The sequence below is a fragment of the Odontesthes bonariensis genome, chromosome 5, assembly GCF_027942865.1.
Source record: "Odontesthes bonariensis isolate fOdoBon6 chromosome 5, fOdoBon6.hap1, whole genome shotgun sequence".
NCBI classification, from domain to species: domain Eukaryota; kingdom Metazoa; phylum Chordata; class Actinopteri; order Atheriniformes; family Atherinopsidae; genus Odontesthes; species Odontesthes bonariensis.
Window position 1 is genome coordinate 16,738,259 of NC_134510.1, and position 17,009 is coordinate 16,755,267.

The window sequence follows — 17,009 nt, forward strand, 5'->3', positions numbered from 1 at the left end:
ATTTTAGCAGTGCATACACATTCACTCACACACTAAAGCAAATACATGGTTACTTTTGAGATGTTCCAAAAACTTCTCTTTCTTCTCATCCATTAAAATCTATCGATCTTGTGCTCTGCTTTTTGTACTTGACAGCCTTTTTTTTCTGTCATAATGGAAAGTCTCCCCGTCCATTTCTACAGCCTATTCTTCATTTGGAGTAATTATAGATGGAGAGGTAAAAGATGTTTTTTTTCCCCTTTCTTTTCTGTCCCCTTCCTACCTATCTACCTCTCCCCTGCATGCATTCAGGGGAGCTCTCATCACTGCATTCTTATTAGGGACATGTCTGAAAGGCTCTCCGCAGCATGTGGTGTCCTCTGACCATCTGCCGGGGCTGCTTTTTGTTGGCATTAACAAGCCAAGAAACCAAGGATAGCTTTTCAACAGGTACAAACTTTTCCTTTTAGATAATCAACTGCATTCAGACACTCAGCGCTGTGCTTGCAATACGGGTCTAGAAGCCGAGAGAGGATCATATTCTCGCAAAAAGGAGAGAGAAAGGGAAGAGAGATGAAGAAAGAACTTCATCAAAAGACAAGATGTACTCTTTGGTGTTGTTTAGTGCCAGTGGTAGTGGATTCTATACCAAACTCCTATTCAAATGGTGCGGTCTTCTCTTTTTTTTCTTCCCCTCTCGTCCTCGTCTCTGTCCTCTTCATCTTTTCATCAGGATGGACCATGTAATGAAGGAAAACTTTGGTTATTGTACAATGGTCAAAGGTGTTCTGTCTTAATGAATGGAAGAAACACAAGCAGGGCTGTCCCTCGTTCTTCTTTGCCTTGCCGCAAAAAAGCCCCATGATGCCCTCTGAAGAAGGCCTCCTCCATCCATTGCCTTCTCATCTCTTGTTAAAGGGGGCATAAAGCAAAAGCAGAGGGGAAAAGTAATTTTCCTCTCCTGTCTATCCATGCTTTTGGTGGGTTTCTTCTACTTTTTGCTGTGTACTTTCATAAAGCTTATAATTATCTTGGTGAGAGCCCCTCAAGTGAGAACGAAAAGGGTCTTTGTACCCTCCTCTCTTCAGTCCTCTCCTGTTTCTGGGAAAAAGGAAGTCATATTAACATTTGCTTTTCCTTTTACACATGCAGGGAGAAAGCTAGATGAGTCTCCTCTTTAGAAGAAAAAAACTTTTTACAACTTAATTTTAGAAATGTACTTTTGAAATCACTATCACTCAGCACCAAAGGCAACTCGAGGGCACCTTCAAACTTTGTTCACTTCTGACAACTCTGTTGTGAACAATAAGAAACTGAGACGTCTTTGAATGGTCTATATCTGTGTTTCTTTTGTTTAAAAATGAGAAGAAGAACATTTTCATCACTCAGAAACAACAATAACAAAAAAGCCTCATGCTAGATTGACTCAACAGAATTTTCATGACATAGACTATTTGAGTTCAGGTCTGCCAAACAATTCATTTGTGTTGGTTCAACACGAATCAAAGAGAAGTCAGATAAACTAAAACAACATGTATTACACTGATGAAGAATGATCAAATTTGACTCAGACCAATGATCGTAGTACAGAGACTTAAATATGTTTATGTTATAAGGGCATTTTTCCATTAAGTTGATCAAATCAACTAAGGCCCCTGGTTGATAGACTAAATACATATGAATGTATAACATAAATGCAAGTTTCTATATGTTAGATTTATAATTCCTTTTGGTTCTTTGTGAACCAAAAACAATAGGATGGATGAGAATAACTTTGATTGAACAATTAAGGTCCTCAAACCCATTTGCGCAATTCTTTGACCTGCAGATTATATGGCTACAAAAGTAAGTGATAAATATGGGTTAATATTTATCTCAATTCAGTTAGTGCTCTTGCAGTACAAATGAGTAAAAGATGTATCCCATCTGAAAATTATGTTTTTGAAGTTACGAGGGTCAGCTTGACGGAGCTATGACCTATGATTAAAATACAACTCTTTATACTCTAGGTGCATAGGCCTTGACTCAAACAATATACTGTAAACATTGATGTTTTGGCCCCCCTATATTTGAAAATATGTCACTCAACGAGCCAGGTATTAGGAAACCTTAGGCCAAAGGGAGATGATCGATTTTGTTCTCGTATTATCAGACCTGCAGCCACATGTCTCGGACACTCAAGTGAAGAGAGGGGCAGAGCTGTCAACTGATCACCACCCGGTAGTTGTTGGATTTGTTGGTGAGGAACATTAGACTGCTGGACAGACCTGGTAAGCCCAAATGGCTGGTAAGGGTGAACAGTGAAAGTCTGGTGGAGGCCTCTGTCCATTAGATCTTCAACTCACATCTCAGAGAGAATTTTCCTATCTTCCAGGGGAAGTTGGGGACATGGTAACTTAATGGACCATGTCCAGGTGGTCTATTGTAGATGTGGCTTCCAGGAGCTGTGGCCTGAAGATCATCGGTGCCTCCTGGTATCCGGAAGATATGCTGATGGACGCTAGCGGTGAGGGAAGCCTGTCAAGCTAAAGAAAGAGGCCTTTCTTTCGGACTTGGCTGTCCTGGGGGCCACCTAAAGCAGCCGACAGGTACTGAGTGACTAAAAGGGCTGCAGCTTTGGTGGTTGCTAAAACTAAAACTTGGCGTGGGAAGAATTTGGCGAGGCCATGGAGAATGACTTCCGACTGGCCTCAAGATGTTCTGGCAAACCATTAAGAATGGGAAAGTCTGTCCCTGATTGTGCTTTGCCTGGGTGGAGAACTGCTGACTAGAACTGAGGATATATTTAAGTGGTAAGAGGAGCACTTTGGGGATCTTCTCAATCCGGCCAGCATTTCCTCCATTGAGGAAGAAGAGTCTGAGGATTTGGGGGAAGACTAACTAATCACCTTGGCAGAGGTTGCTATAGTTAAAAAGCTTCCTTGCGGTAAGGTACCAGAGGTGGAGTTCTAGGACAACAGCTGTAGAGTGGCAAACCAGTGCGGTGGCTCACATTTTTAAGAAGGGGGACATAGTAGGATCACACTATTTCACCTCCCCAGCAAAGTTAACTCTGTTGGAGAGGAGGCTCCAACTGATTGTTGAACCTTGGATTCAGGAGGAGTAGTGTGGTTTTCACCCAGGTCATGGAACATTGGACCAGATCTTTACCCTCACAGAGTTACTGAGGGGGCCATGGGAGATTGACCATCCAGTCTAGGTGTGTTTTGTGGACATGGAGAAGACTCTCTGGGGGGCTATGCGGTCCCTGTATAAAAATAGGTAGTAACTGAAAGAATGAGGTTGCAGATACAAGTGGCTGAACTGAGTTTCCTATGGAAGATGGCTGGGCTAAGACTTAGAGACAGGGTGAGGAGCTCGACTATCCGGAGGGAGCTCAGAGTAAAGCTGCTGCTCCTCCGCATCGAAAGGAGTCAGCTGAGGTGGTTCTGGCATCTGATTAGTGTGCCTTCTTGTCATCTGCCTTTGGAGGTTTTTCTGGGCACATTCAACTGGAATGATGCCCTGAGGTAGACTCAGAATGGGATTATATTTCCCTTCTGGCCTGGGAACGCTTTTGGATCCCCCCAAGAGGAGCTGGAGATTGTCGCCAGGTACGGGATATCTGGGTTTCCCTTCTGAACCTTATGCCTCTGTGACCTGACCTCGGAGAAACGGACAATAATGGATGGATGGATGTTTTTTACAACTTGGGCCAGTTCAACACTGAACTTGGAAACTTACAATTATCTAATGATGTTAATATATATAAAATGTTTAAACACAGTAATTTTTGGTAAACATGCATTCTACCAGTTAAAGGTAGGGTAGGAGATCCTGGATTTTGAGTCCAGCGAAGCTGCATTTTGAAAATACACAGGTCAAAAGTCCCAACCCCTTTATTCAGACTTTCCCCCGAAGCCACGCCTCTAGAGTACATGAACGCGCAATGCTTGTTCACGAGCACGAAGGTGCACGAGCGCTGTTCTGACAGCTAGCATCGATTGGTTTGGCTAACTTTTGCTAACTTTTTCTCATGGCGGATTCACAGGTAAGAAAATACCTTTCAACATCATAATGAACCGTTTAATAATGCTAGGTGATAGCCAAGCTGGCTTTAGTTTAGCTTCCTCCCAAGCTTCTGGGCACGCGTAATTCGTTCACGAAGAAGGGTACGCGCACAGGGGGAAGGAGGGGGAGGGAGGAGCAGATTGCAGTTTGATAGACGCATCAGAATCCAATCATCGTTAACAGTCCATTCAGTATGATTGGATAGTGTTTTTCCTGGATTGTTCGTTCTAGAGGCCACTAAAACTTTTCATTTTTGTGTCAAAACTTTTAATTAATTGGTTGCAATGGGGGTGTGAAGAGTATGTTAAGCAATATGTAAAAAAATGCTCCAGAAAAAGAAACCCTACCCCACCTTTAAGCTGTGTACATCTCTGGCCTGAGTTTTATAAAACTGCTCATAGTCTGTTTTCTGCTCCCTCAGTCACACAAAATATGCTGTGATTCTGTTACTAATAGTTGCTGTACAGGTGGAGTTTGTGTTGTGCAATGAGTGAGTATATGTGCATTGTTGGTAAGTTCTCCATAAGACACAGTGATATACGTTGTTCAAAAGTCAATAAAAAATATTTTTGCAGTGCACTTAGAGTGAATGTAAGATAAAGACAGACAAACAAACAAAAAAAACATAATTAATAAATGGCTTTCTTTCAACATCAAGTAATTGTGTTGTTTCGTCTTAATGTACTCGTGTTTGATCAACAAAATCTGAGGCTTGATTCAAATTATTCTCTGTGGTTGGGTTTGATTAAATTTCTTGAAAATGTATTTATTTAATTTCACATTGGTGCAAATTACACAAATATATTCAGTTGTTCCTTTGCAGTTAAATCATTTTGGAATAACTTAATACACGTATAATTGTTACCTGTGTAAAATTAGTTCAACCACCCTGAATAAATTTAATCAGACCGTGATCAAGTAAGCTGAAACAACACAATCGATCAATGCTGAAAAGAAAAACGTGTAATTGTGTGAAAATTCTTTCATGGTTCAGGGTTTGATTTATCTCAAAAGTTCCTTTTTTCTTATCTCAGGATGAGCAGGCAGAACTGTAGCAGTATCTCTACTGATGTAGCAACAGAGACCACTGGTTTAAGTCTAAACCTTTCCTACGCTCAACTGCCCCTCCCTCGATGCCTCTGACCTCCATCCCCAACTCTTCTGGCTGATTACTCCTAATGTAATTTTAATTAAAAACTGTGGTGTCAAAGGGTTTAGCCTGTCTGAGAAGCGGGTGCAGATTGTGGCACAGTGGCAGACCCCTTCACTTGCTTGAGAGGAAATGCATCCTGACATTGCTCGGAGGGTGCCAACAAGGCCAGAGCTACAGGGGAAGGAAAAAATCTATCCGAGCCATTTGAATATCATGATATTCTTCATTCATGGAAAGTAAATGAGGCATTTTCTTTTTCTAAAATCCTGTGACATGTTAAATTTAGGTTTCACACAGTTTTTTTAACAACTAAAATATGCAACAACAACAATGCATTCTTAATTTTGTTAATTAATCATATAAATTGTTATATTGATAATGATTTATGACACAATTTGTCTTTATTTCAGCAGATAAATATTTAGAATCTTGAGCTCAACAAATAGCACCAACCAGTAGCCAGCAGTATACAAGAAAGGTGAAGCCATTAAGCTACGACTGATTCTAATATCATGGCAAAATTAGTTGACATTGATGATAATCACCACAGCCAAATGTCACAGGGGTGACTTGTGGAAGGTGCCCCACAGCAAGACTCAACAGCAGAGGTCTGCCTGTAAGGTTTGTAATCCCCTCACCTGAGCCCTCGGATTATCTGCTCTCCATCGACCCTGAAGAGGCTTCCCGTAGTTTGGGCTTAAACACTCTCTAAAATCTCATCTCCACACCCCATCTGCTGGCTGAGTGATGTCTTGGAAGACACAGATACAGAGGAGTGGGGATGGAGAAAAAAAAGCGCAGCTCCTTCTTCCTGCTGGGACTCTTTGCCGCAGCCAAGAGGACACTCAAACAAAACGCCTGATCTAAAACAGTGGATTTACTTTTTAAACAAATATGCATAAGTCGTACTTGAGTGATTGGTTTTCTGGAGACTCACAAGTGGAGAGGGTATCAGTGTCAGTGACCCTTTTAACATTCACTCACAGGGGCCTTGTTTAGTGGCTGTCAGTTGACAGTTGGAGGAGCTGGTGGTTGGCCCTGAGCAGTGAGGCATGTAGTAAGAGGGTTTAACTTTGCTAACCTCCTTCTGCCAGGTTCATGAGGCCCTGCTGCTTGGGTAATATTGGATCAGTGTTGGGAGCCGATGCCCCTGCCATATCAGCCAGAACGCTACCTGGGGTTGTGAGCTCTTTCTGCAATAGCGCCAACTGGACTTGGTCAGGGTTTGATTTCTGTGGTCTCCCCAATGCTCCTGAAATCCCCCAAACATGGCATACATGATCGTTCTCGTCATGTGTCTTATCAACGAGGACACTGTTTGAGGCATTCTCAGCAAAGATTTTTTGTATTTCACATTATGTGTTCTGGTGTACGCTCACAATCTGTGAATGTGAACAAAAAAAAAATCTTTTTAATAGTGTTAAAAGCTGTATTCTTAAAGTTCTCAAAACTGAACTTCTGGGCTATGAACTGCTTCAAAATGAGACACAAATATGCTATTTTTCCCCCTGACTGACTTTGACAGTGTACATTTTTCTGAAATGGGGAATCAAAGAATTTAGTTGCACTGTAAATTAAGAAGTGGATGAGTGAAAGTACGTGGCTGTTTCACTGTTAAACTAGTTTTGCAACTTGTTTCCTTTATCTGTTTCGTTTGTGCATGAGGCAGACACAATTACCAGCAATGGCTAATAGCACACAACACAAATTCATAGAATGCCTACATTTTGCTTAAAGGGACACTATGTAATTTCTTCCCCCATCTAGTGGTGCAATTTTATTTTGCAAAGTTGAATGAATTTGCTCTCTAGCGCCTCACGTTTTCAAATGTGCGCTGCAACTTCTTGAACTACGGCAAGCGGAATGTGTCAAGATTCAAGAAGCTATAGCTTCAGACTCAAGGTCCATACAAACAAAAAGAAATCAAGACACACAGTACAAAGGATTATATAACACACATACAACAACACTATAAATACAGATGACAGATAACATGTCAGATAACATAACATCTCCTTTGGTGTGCAAGCAATGCAATTAGTCATATTCCGGGAGTTACCGGAAGTGACGTCGACGCAGCCTTAGCATTAGCCTGCGTTAGCAATAGGAGCATTAGCAGCGGTAAATAAACTCCCGGTAAACTTACAAACTTTCTAATGCCTCGTTTTGTGAGTTAAGAGCCTATGTGTACTACGGCAGAAGTTTGGTAACAATCAGTGCATTATTAGTGGGATCATTTACGAGATAAAATCTATTTAGCATTTTTTTTTTTTAAACTTTATTAGTAAATCAACAAAATAACAGTTTACAAATGTGAGCATAACGCCAAAAAGAAGATATCCAGGGGGAGCATAGGAATAATAATAATAAGAAGAAGATGATGCACTTACAAAAAGAAAGCTAATGAACACAAAGACATATGTGCCAAGGAATAAAATCTATTTAGCATTAGCGGCTGTAATAAGCCATTTGGCGGAAATGACGTCACAATGACGTCATTTCTGCTTGTAGGCCTGGTGGGGAAATCGCGATTCGAAGTGCTTTATGTCCCTCTCGGCACTTCGTCATTTTTCATAGAGCGGAAGGAAATGGCAGCCTCCATAGAGCTTACCTGCTCTATGTAGATACAGACAAGTTATTCTTCACTCAGGAGAATAAGTGAGATTTTTGACAGAGATCATTTTACACCAATGAGGACTAACTTATGAATGAATATGTTGATTTGAGCTAATAAATGACTTAATTTATTACATAGTGTCCCTTTAACATGAATCTGACAAGCGCGTTAAAAAATTACAGCGTTTTCAGGGCTTCAAAAGAAAGTCTCAGGTTTAAGTTTTTCTTTACTTGTCTTTTTCTTTACTTACATTTATAATTCGGTGAAACTGTGATTTGTGCTTTCCACAGCTATTAGATGTACAAAACACTCACACTTTGATGATGACGCACAAATGATAACGCACAAATTTTATTATTGTGATTTGATGTACGCTGATAGAATAAAAACAGTATTGAAAGAGATGTTTTTTTGTGCAGTTTTTAAAGTGCATTATGTCCTGTTTTGAATATAATTTAATTGCCTTAAAGGAGCAAAAAACTGAAAAAGAACAAAAGCAAATTAGTCTTAGTCTCTTTTTCACGTTTTTCATATTGATATCAGAATAGTATTATTATCCTGATTGCTTTTGTCCATGATAATCATGTAATGGAAACCATATTTTTCTGTCTCAGTCCTTGTGTAGAAGAATACAATGTGCAGATGCACATTGATTAAACAAATAGCGTAATTTTGATCATGCCACTTGGTTGAGTGACTTTATAATTACATGTCTGTTTGGACTTAAGAAGTACTGTAACAAAAAAACAAAAAATATATAAGGTTCTCTCAAGAACCTCTGCTGAAACATCCCTTATATCATTAAACTTTAGATTTTGATTAGAGTAAAAAACAAATAAGAAAATAAGCACATGATGATGCATCACTGGGATTTGCTTCAGATCTTTATCTTCAGACTGTTTTGCAATATTGTAACATTGTAGGTGTAACAAACCTGCTGACTTGCCACCATAGTTAATTTGCATGTTGTTTACAGGATGAAACGCATCAAATAAAGATCATGTATTTAAGGCACATTAACATATCGTTTTCATCAGATTTGGTTCAGTAGTTGTGCAATCATTCGTGTGAGCTCCATTTGGCCCTGTTGATAAAATTTGGCATGTTCTGCACTTTGGAGAGATCTGTTGATATTAAAATCAGCAGATGCCCACCTGGTGTCAGGAGGTATGGCAACAGAAGAGTGCGCTGTCTCGACTTGGAGAGGCGCACCTCCATCTGTCTATGTGTCTAAGTCTTGGGTAAATTCTAAAAAAGTGTGTGCGCTACATACAGGTGATGGTTTGTGATCTCTGTTTGTTAAAAGGGTTTTGGTGTTATTCTTGTAAATATCATAGTTTGCTCTTTCTGTCTTTTGATTTGTAGATGAAAGGATTGTGCTCCTCTGCAGAGGAGCGCAGCAGCTTTAGCGCTGTAAGTAAAGCTGTGAGAACTTTAGACAGACAAGCAAGAGATTCACGACATCCCCTCTGGTGGTGGTGTGTGTGGGTGAGTGTGAGTTGTCAAGGCGCACTAGCTGTAAGTGTGTGGTTTGGATATGGAGGTGGGCTGTTTACACCTGTGTCTCAATGTACATTGTTTATATTGCTGAATGTGTGAAGGCTGTCTTTTGCTTCAGCGTGTATGTTTGTGTGTCTCCGAGAGTGTACCTGTCTCTTTGATTGAACAGGTGGAGCTTTGTATGGAATGTAGACAGCAGGTCCGTAACAAAGCCGATTGTGGTCAGACTTACTGTGCTCAGTGCACAGTCTGTGGTTCAGGCTCCGATACATTGTGGCTGGATGTCGAAATACTTTTTTTTTTCTCTTTAATTTTGCTGCCATTTCATGTGATTTCACTCTTGCCAGGTGGCCCAAATTACAGTTTTGTTTCACACGTGCACCCTGTTGCATTGGAAATGCACTTAACAGTCTAAATGGGCGTCCCAAAAACAGAATGCTCAATAGAAACATTCATCCATTAAATATTGCAAAGATCAATCTTTAGAAACACTCTTTATTTGTCTCTTAAGGCTAACAAATAAATGTAAACGTCTTGCTTAAGCAAATATGCAGCAAATATGATCAGTGGTTCTATTCTTAATATTATGAAGTTAAAACTTAAGGAACACTTCAATGTTCAGTGCAGTCCTTTCAATGAAATACAGCTTCAAAAACCGTAAGAGTTAAATCTACCGCTTGTCCACATAGCTTTTTTTTGTTTTTGTTTTTGTTTTTATTTATTCTTTTTTTTTCAAATTGCAGGTTTTGAATTGTATGTGGGTTATAGGTGCATTTCTTGCAGGCATCTCATGCAGCATTGCAGTCGGGTGGTTATGTGCATGATTGTCAATTAATCTGACTGAAGGATCAATCAATAAAAAATTTTAATTCATTATTTGACAAATTCTATTATCAGTCTTTCAGAAAAAAAGGTTTTTATTTATGAAATTCTTTGTACAGCACCTTTCAAATAGGAGGAATGTTTCACACTACAGTGGTATAACCCAACGCGATTTACAGAGCAAAAGGACGACTTAAATATAAACAGGAAGGGGAAAAAAAGCGGTATTCACAATAACAATTACATGGAAAATAAACGCTAATATCATTACGATTATTGCTACTATTGTGATTGTCCTTAGGGCGGTCTTTACAGATAAAGGTTATTTTGACGAGACGAAACTACAGGCGTACGCGGCCAAGGGCTGTGTGTGACTGTGGGATTTGTAGTTTTTGGGCCACTTCCTTACGTCAGCGGAAGTGTTTTGAGCGTTCGTCAGCTAGGTCACATTGGTTCTGTTTGGTAATGTTTTGAGAAGCTGAACAGCAATGGAGGCAACAAACACAGGTATTACTCCTTTCTACCCTCATCAATGCTTTGCTTGTAATTTCACAACGTTAATCTTAGCCAGGTGTCCACGCGACGTTGCCCTTTACGGGAAGTATTGTGTTGACTTGTGTAGATTTGGTAATGTTAGCTATCTTTAGCTTGATATATTAATTTTGGATAAGTAATCGTATATTAATGCGTTTTTTTGTTTTTTTTTTATCCACTGCAGTATTTTATAGCATAGCTACGTTTAAAATGCTTAGTGTTTGGGCGTCTGCGTGGATGCATTCAATAACAACAAGGTTGTAGCTACAGCTCGTGCCCCTCACAAGTCTCATAGGGAACAGAAAAAGAAAGCTGTTACCGAGGTGGTCATTATTGGTAGTTTCACTGTGTGCTTGTCTTTCCTTTTTATCTGTCATCAGAGGAAATCCAACTGAGGCATGTGGAGAAGGATGTACTGATCCCCAAGATGATGAGGGAGAAAGCCAGGGAGCGATGTGTAGAAAAAGTTGAAGGTGCGTATGAGAGACTGATTTTGCAGCAGGCCTTTTGACCTCTGACTCCTGGAAAAGTACATGTGGTATGAAGTTCTTTCATAAGGCAGGAAGTGTTTCTCAAAACCACTTTAGAAAGATACCATCTTTCTTTTATGTGTGCTTTGCAGGAACTGAAGCACTAACTCATAGAGCTGTTTGTGGGGTCTTTTTTTTTTTTTGGGGGCTCCCTCCTCAAAGTGGGTACTCTTCCATCTTGAGGGAAACCACCTTTGACAGGGCTGTGTGGTGAACGATCCAGATAATGTAAGTGGTGGTTGGTGGAAAATATGAGTAACGCCAGAAGAGAAAATTAAAAAGGAAAAAAAAAAGTTCTCTTTCAGTCCTAGTTTGACCCAACATTTTCTAAAGTTCTTTCCTTATTCCAACTGTGGTTGGGTTTCGACCCAAAAATCACAGTAAGCTTCCCTGTACCAGTGCCTCCCAACTTGGGGTACCCGAGATCACTGAAGGGTGCGACGTTTTCGCTCCAGAGGTTGTCATACCAAGTCTACTGACATCTCAAGATCAATGAGGATGAAATGCATATTGGTTATACTGTGGACAAGTGCTTGTTTGTTGTAGAGAATTGCTGGAAATAAAATAATTATTGCAAGAGCTTTTCTACAGCTCTGTACCAACAGCTGACTGACGTATTTTAGATTAAAATGACATAGCTCACAGGCACATTCACCCCACAATGAGTCGAACGAGTCCTGAACGAGTCCTGCAGGGTCCTGACTCAAATACCACCCAGCACCTTTGACAATCTTTGAGCTTTTAATTGTCGCTCACAGTTGGAAGAGGTTTTTGGATTTTCGTCGGACACGCTTTTTCACCCATTCTGGCTGAGAAATTCAGTTCCAGGTTATTCTCTCACTCAGCCCTAACCTATCCGTTCGATTCTTGTTAGAATTAAAACAAAAGCCTGGTAGAGGCTGTAAGAAACATCACACCTGATATCTTATCCCTGGCCAGACGTATGCAAACCCGAGGTTCTTTCTTAAAGAAAGAAGAAAAAAAGGGTGAGTTATTGATGTATGGAAGAACTGGCGATAAAGTTTTGAAGATGTCTTTTTCTGCGTGCCTGTGTGTGTTTGGCGGCTGCTTGATGGGCGCTGCTGTTTTATAGATATACAGGTGTGGTGTCGTAAAACTTTGCCACCCTTAATTTTGGAGCATGTATCATGACACAGCTGCACCTTTGTGCTGCGGTATTACGTAGCAGAAAAACAGCCATTAAAGTCAGAAGTTTTTTTAGATTTCTTTGCCCCCATAAAATCTCATTTCTGCAGACTAGAAAGAAAACATCCAAATAACACATTCATTTGTTTGTATATTTTTAACTATATCATTATAGATATATTCAGCACATCTTTAATGGCCTCATTTGGATGTTTAAACAGAATAAAAAAAAATAAAAATAAAAAAAAAGCCTGAAATACATAACACTTGTTGATAACAAATGCAGATTAAATGGTAGTTTTCTATGGACAAATTTTTAAAATGTCCAATTTACATATTTATATTGCTCTTGAAATCTATTCAATTTGTGCTTTATTATTTCAATTTGTACTGTTTAAAATGTGTATTTATCATATTTATCTTATGAGACAAATTCAATGGAATGAAATAAAAACCGCATGACTGAACAGTGGGTTGAGTAAGATAGGGTAACTCATTTAGTACATCCACGGATCAATTTAGAGAGAAATGAGTCAGTTGTCATAACAGTCAAAAGTCCCACTAGAACACTATCAGTTTTGTTTGGTTTTCTGATGTACCGCCAGTGAAATGATGACATATTTACAGGCTGTGAAGTGAAGCTTTGTACCGGAAAAAAACAGCTTGTTTACGTAATACAATCTAAGGTTTATTCATGTTTTCTTCGTATGTGATTTTGCTTTTTCAGTGAGGCTGGGATCACCAATACTTTGCATACAGTGGCCTTGTAATAACCTGCTGATGATCATTTTTTGTTTGCCCTCCTCCACAAGTCTCTTAAATATTTGACGCAGCCAATCCGACAGAAACTGGGAAGATAGTACTTTGATTTCCAACTGAAGCTCACATCTGTAGTTCAGAAATCTCTCTTTTCCTTTGAGGTCACTCATGCGATGTTACGCGGGCATTTGACGATATTTATTTACGATGCGTATCACGTCACTTCAGCAGTTTGTCTAATAGTTTTTTTTTTTTCTTTTAGTTGTTTTCTTCCTGTTCTTTGAACGTTTTGAACTTCCTGAGCGCATTTGTATTCTGTGAATTGAGAGCCAGGTGAATTGGCTCGACAGCAGTTGCCTCTTTGCCTCTTAAGTTATGTGGTTTGTAGAAATCTGATGACAACCTGTGTGAGCCCATGTGTGTTGTTCTCATGGGGACCCGGCGCACATGCAGGCTGAGGTGATAGGACAGATAGGAGCTGTGTGTGTAGTGGAAACCCCCCTCACGTTACAAGCTTCTTGTCCCACTCATTTTCACACCTTCATCCTCCGCCTGCAGTGAATTTGTGTGTGCACTTGGCTGCTGCATGTGTCTGTGCATTTGAGTTTTATAAAGAAAAGTGAAAAACACATTCTACAAGTACTTTTTCCTGTGTTATCTGTCTTTGCTTATATGCCTCGGTGCACCACGCAGTTGGGTATTGTGATCTTTGTTGTTCAACAAACACGCGCTGCCCACCGGGACCTCTTTTTGGTTTTACTTGACACGATTTTTTTCCCCCTCTGCACTGATGATTCGCGTCATTTCTCGGCCGCGTCCTTCAGACCGTTTGAACAACTTGTACGCTCAATTAACAGCTAATACGATTTCCGTTTCTCATATTTGATACCGTTATGGTTTGGGTTCTAAATGCAATCCTGTGTTTTGATTCCAAAATCAGAAATATGGCAGGGAAAAAGGAGAATGAAGTCAGTTTCTCTGTCCTTGTCTAAAGGTAATATTGTTTTTGTAGAAATGGATAAACCCCCGCTGCTTTTTTTTTTGTTTGTTTAGATATTATGATACGTAAACAAACACATTGATATTCGGAGTATTTTGTACGTTCCTCTTAAGCCTCACACATCCCTCAGTGGACAAGCCTTTTTTTATTTTGCTTTCCACTAACTGTCACACTCCACTTCTGCATTTTTTTATTGTTTTTTTTAAATGGCAAACCAAAGGTGCCATTACACTTCTTTCTAACAACCTCTTACATAAAAGTGATCTCATAGATTTGCCTCTGTGGAGCTGCTGTGCGATCAGAGAGGCAACCCTCTGCAGCCTCTATTAATACCGAGGGATGAGGATGAGGCGCTTGTTGATTAGATTAGTCGCACTCTTCTGCTTCTCTAAATTGGTTTTGCAGTTACTTTTCCCCACATCTGCATCCTGATGAAAGCGTCTGTGTGATAACCATACTGATGCCGCTGATGAAGGTAATTATAACAGTTGTTTGAGAGGGGACGTGTGGCGGCAGTGGTTTTAATTACAGCCTAGAGAAAGAGCCTGCTAACAAGGTGAAGACTCGGTTTTCGTCACCTTGTTTGCAGTGAGGACCTTGCACATTTAACATTGTACAGGAGACACAGCGTTGCTGATGCATCCTTGCAGAGGTGCTGTACATCATGTCTGAGGTGACAGTCGCCGCATTTTTGTGTTAATCTTAGTTTTCCTAGTTGTGCTTCTTTTTGAAAGCCACAAATGCAACAGCCCTTATTAAGTAGTGAGGCTGATTTACACCCCCCCCCCCCAGTGATAAAGTGGTTCATAAAAATGTTATATAAAGTGCATAGCTCTCACGTTTGTTTCTGTTTGTCTGGGGGTGTTGTCCTTCCGCTTCAAAGGACGGACCACCAGTCCAATCACCGACGATTCATGTCAAATCACACTGTCCCTTTTTTTCAGAAATTGATGTAAGTGTATCAAATCGAATCGTTGGCTGAATATCGTGTATCGTACCGTGAGATTCGTGTATCGCTACAGCCCTTGGCATAACCTAGCCTGTGTTTAATTCTATGTGTTTATTTGACAGCTACAAGGCGCTCAGTCTTTGTATTAAGAGGACAAAAGGGGTTTAGCTTGATATGAGACTTCCTATCGTGACCAGGTTTCCCTTTGTGATGACACACATTCTGGTTGTACTATCGCTCAGTCATTATATGCTGAAAGGTACACGGTTATTGTTGAAGCTGCTTGTGCCACTGAATTTATGTACAAGGCTATTGTACATATTGGACCAGGCCCCCCTTTTTGTTAGCTAATGCCTCTCCTCCTCCATCTCCATCCAGCGTTCAACCACTGCTGTAAGGATGCCGGCTTCTTCATGGTGTTTAAGTGTCGTGAAGAGAATTCGGCCCTGAAGGAATGTCTGACAGTACAGTGAGTATTTTGCACCTCTTTCTGCAGCATAGCACTCACACCGTAAGGTGTTATTACACCACATGCTACTGAGCCAGTAGCTTTTATTTGGGCTTGCCTGCTCTCTCCCGCCACGCTGGCACCCAAAACTGTCGCCCGTCAAGTGTCTGTAGTCTCCAATCCGTACAGTTGCTGTCAGAGTGATGATACTGTGCTTTCTCTTTTCACCAGCTACCAAGATCCGGCGTTTTTCGAAGAGTGCAAGAAACAGTACATTCAAGAGAAGCAGGAATTTGAGAAGACAGGGATCCCAAGCAAGAGCAGGAAACAGAAACTTCCAGTCAGCATGTAATAAGCGACATGTTCCCCCAGTGTCTTTTAGGGTGTGCGGACTCAGACTCCAGCTCAACCTCGATACATGAAGGCAGGATGACCAAGTTAAAACTACAAACGTGTGTGTTTTTATTTAAATCTCTGGAATGACCATCTCTGTTTTGGTGCGTAAGAGTGATTAATAATCAGAATGATGCCTGTTTTGTGTTGAGTCAATGTGCAGCACATCAACGGATCACAAGTGGTTCATTAAGAATCATCTTCTCTCAGCTGTGTAGTCACAGCAGGAATGACTTTGGCATCAAGCAGTCACTCCTGGAGCATCTTCAGAAGAGGGCAACACTTTGGTTTTGTTGCTCTACAGATTTAGATTGAGGGACCACTTTGTCACGTGGTTATTGTATCTGCACTGACAGCGTAAGCGGTAATTAGGAGTCTGCTTTGTTCTTTTTTGTTTTTTGAGTGTGTACTGACCTACAAATTATCTGAGAACGATTTGGAAATTACAAAGACGGAGAGACATCTGGCTTCAGCCCAGAAAAGCAACTCTGTGTGATTATGTGACTTTTTAAATAAAACATCTTCAAAAGCAGTTAATAAAACCCAAAACATGGTCACGATTGTATTTTATTCAAGATACACGTTTAACATCTCACTCTGATTAACTTGGTCACTTGGAATCATTTGCATTATATAAATGTTTGCGTTGTCAAATTAAAAATGAACCTGCATGCAGTTCTCTGTGTAATTAAACTGAATTTGCTCAATTCCTTGCATTCAGAATTTAGTGACATTTCTAAGCATTTAACAAATTAGTTGCTTTAAATTGCTTCACTGGGTATGCTTTAACAACTGCTGTTAAAGGTTTCATTTTCCTAAATGTCTCATTTTCAATTTGATGCAAGTAACACGTTTAGAAAAAGGTTCTGAGGGGCAGCCAGGCCTTGAAAACGGGGGGGAAAGCCCTGCAATTACTACATGACTGGCAAGAGTCAGTAACGTGATGCGATATAAAAAGTGACTCAGAGAGGCTAAGCCGTTTAGAAGTAACAATGAGGTGTTTGTCACCTTTCAAAAGACTATGTGGCCTGCATCAACAATTCAACAGGAACAATTCTCAGAGAAGACTTTAAAAGAGATCTATCTGTCAGCTTCAGTACATTTACCAGGGCTCAGGAACACTTACGAA

At 40.3% G+C, this 17,009-nt stretch overlaps 1 protein-coding gene across 1 annotated transcript; it reads left to right on the forward strand.

Moving 5' to 3' along the window:
- The first annotated feature begins 10,534 nt into the window (after positions 1-10,534).
- Positions 10,535-16,587, forward strand: cmc1 (C-x(9)-C motif containing 1). The gene is made up of 4 exons (XM_075465070.1): positions 10,535-10,628; positions 11,036-11,128; positions 15,418-15,508; positions 15,719-16,587. The coding sequence occupies exons 1-4, from the start codon at positions 10,610-10,612 to the stop codon at positions 15,837-15,839; spliced, it is 324 nt and encodes a 107-aa protein (XP_075321185.1). The 5' UTR covers positions 10,535-10,609; the 3' UTR covers positions 15,840-16,587.
- The last annotated feature ends 422 nt before the right edge of the window (positions 16,588-17,009 follow it).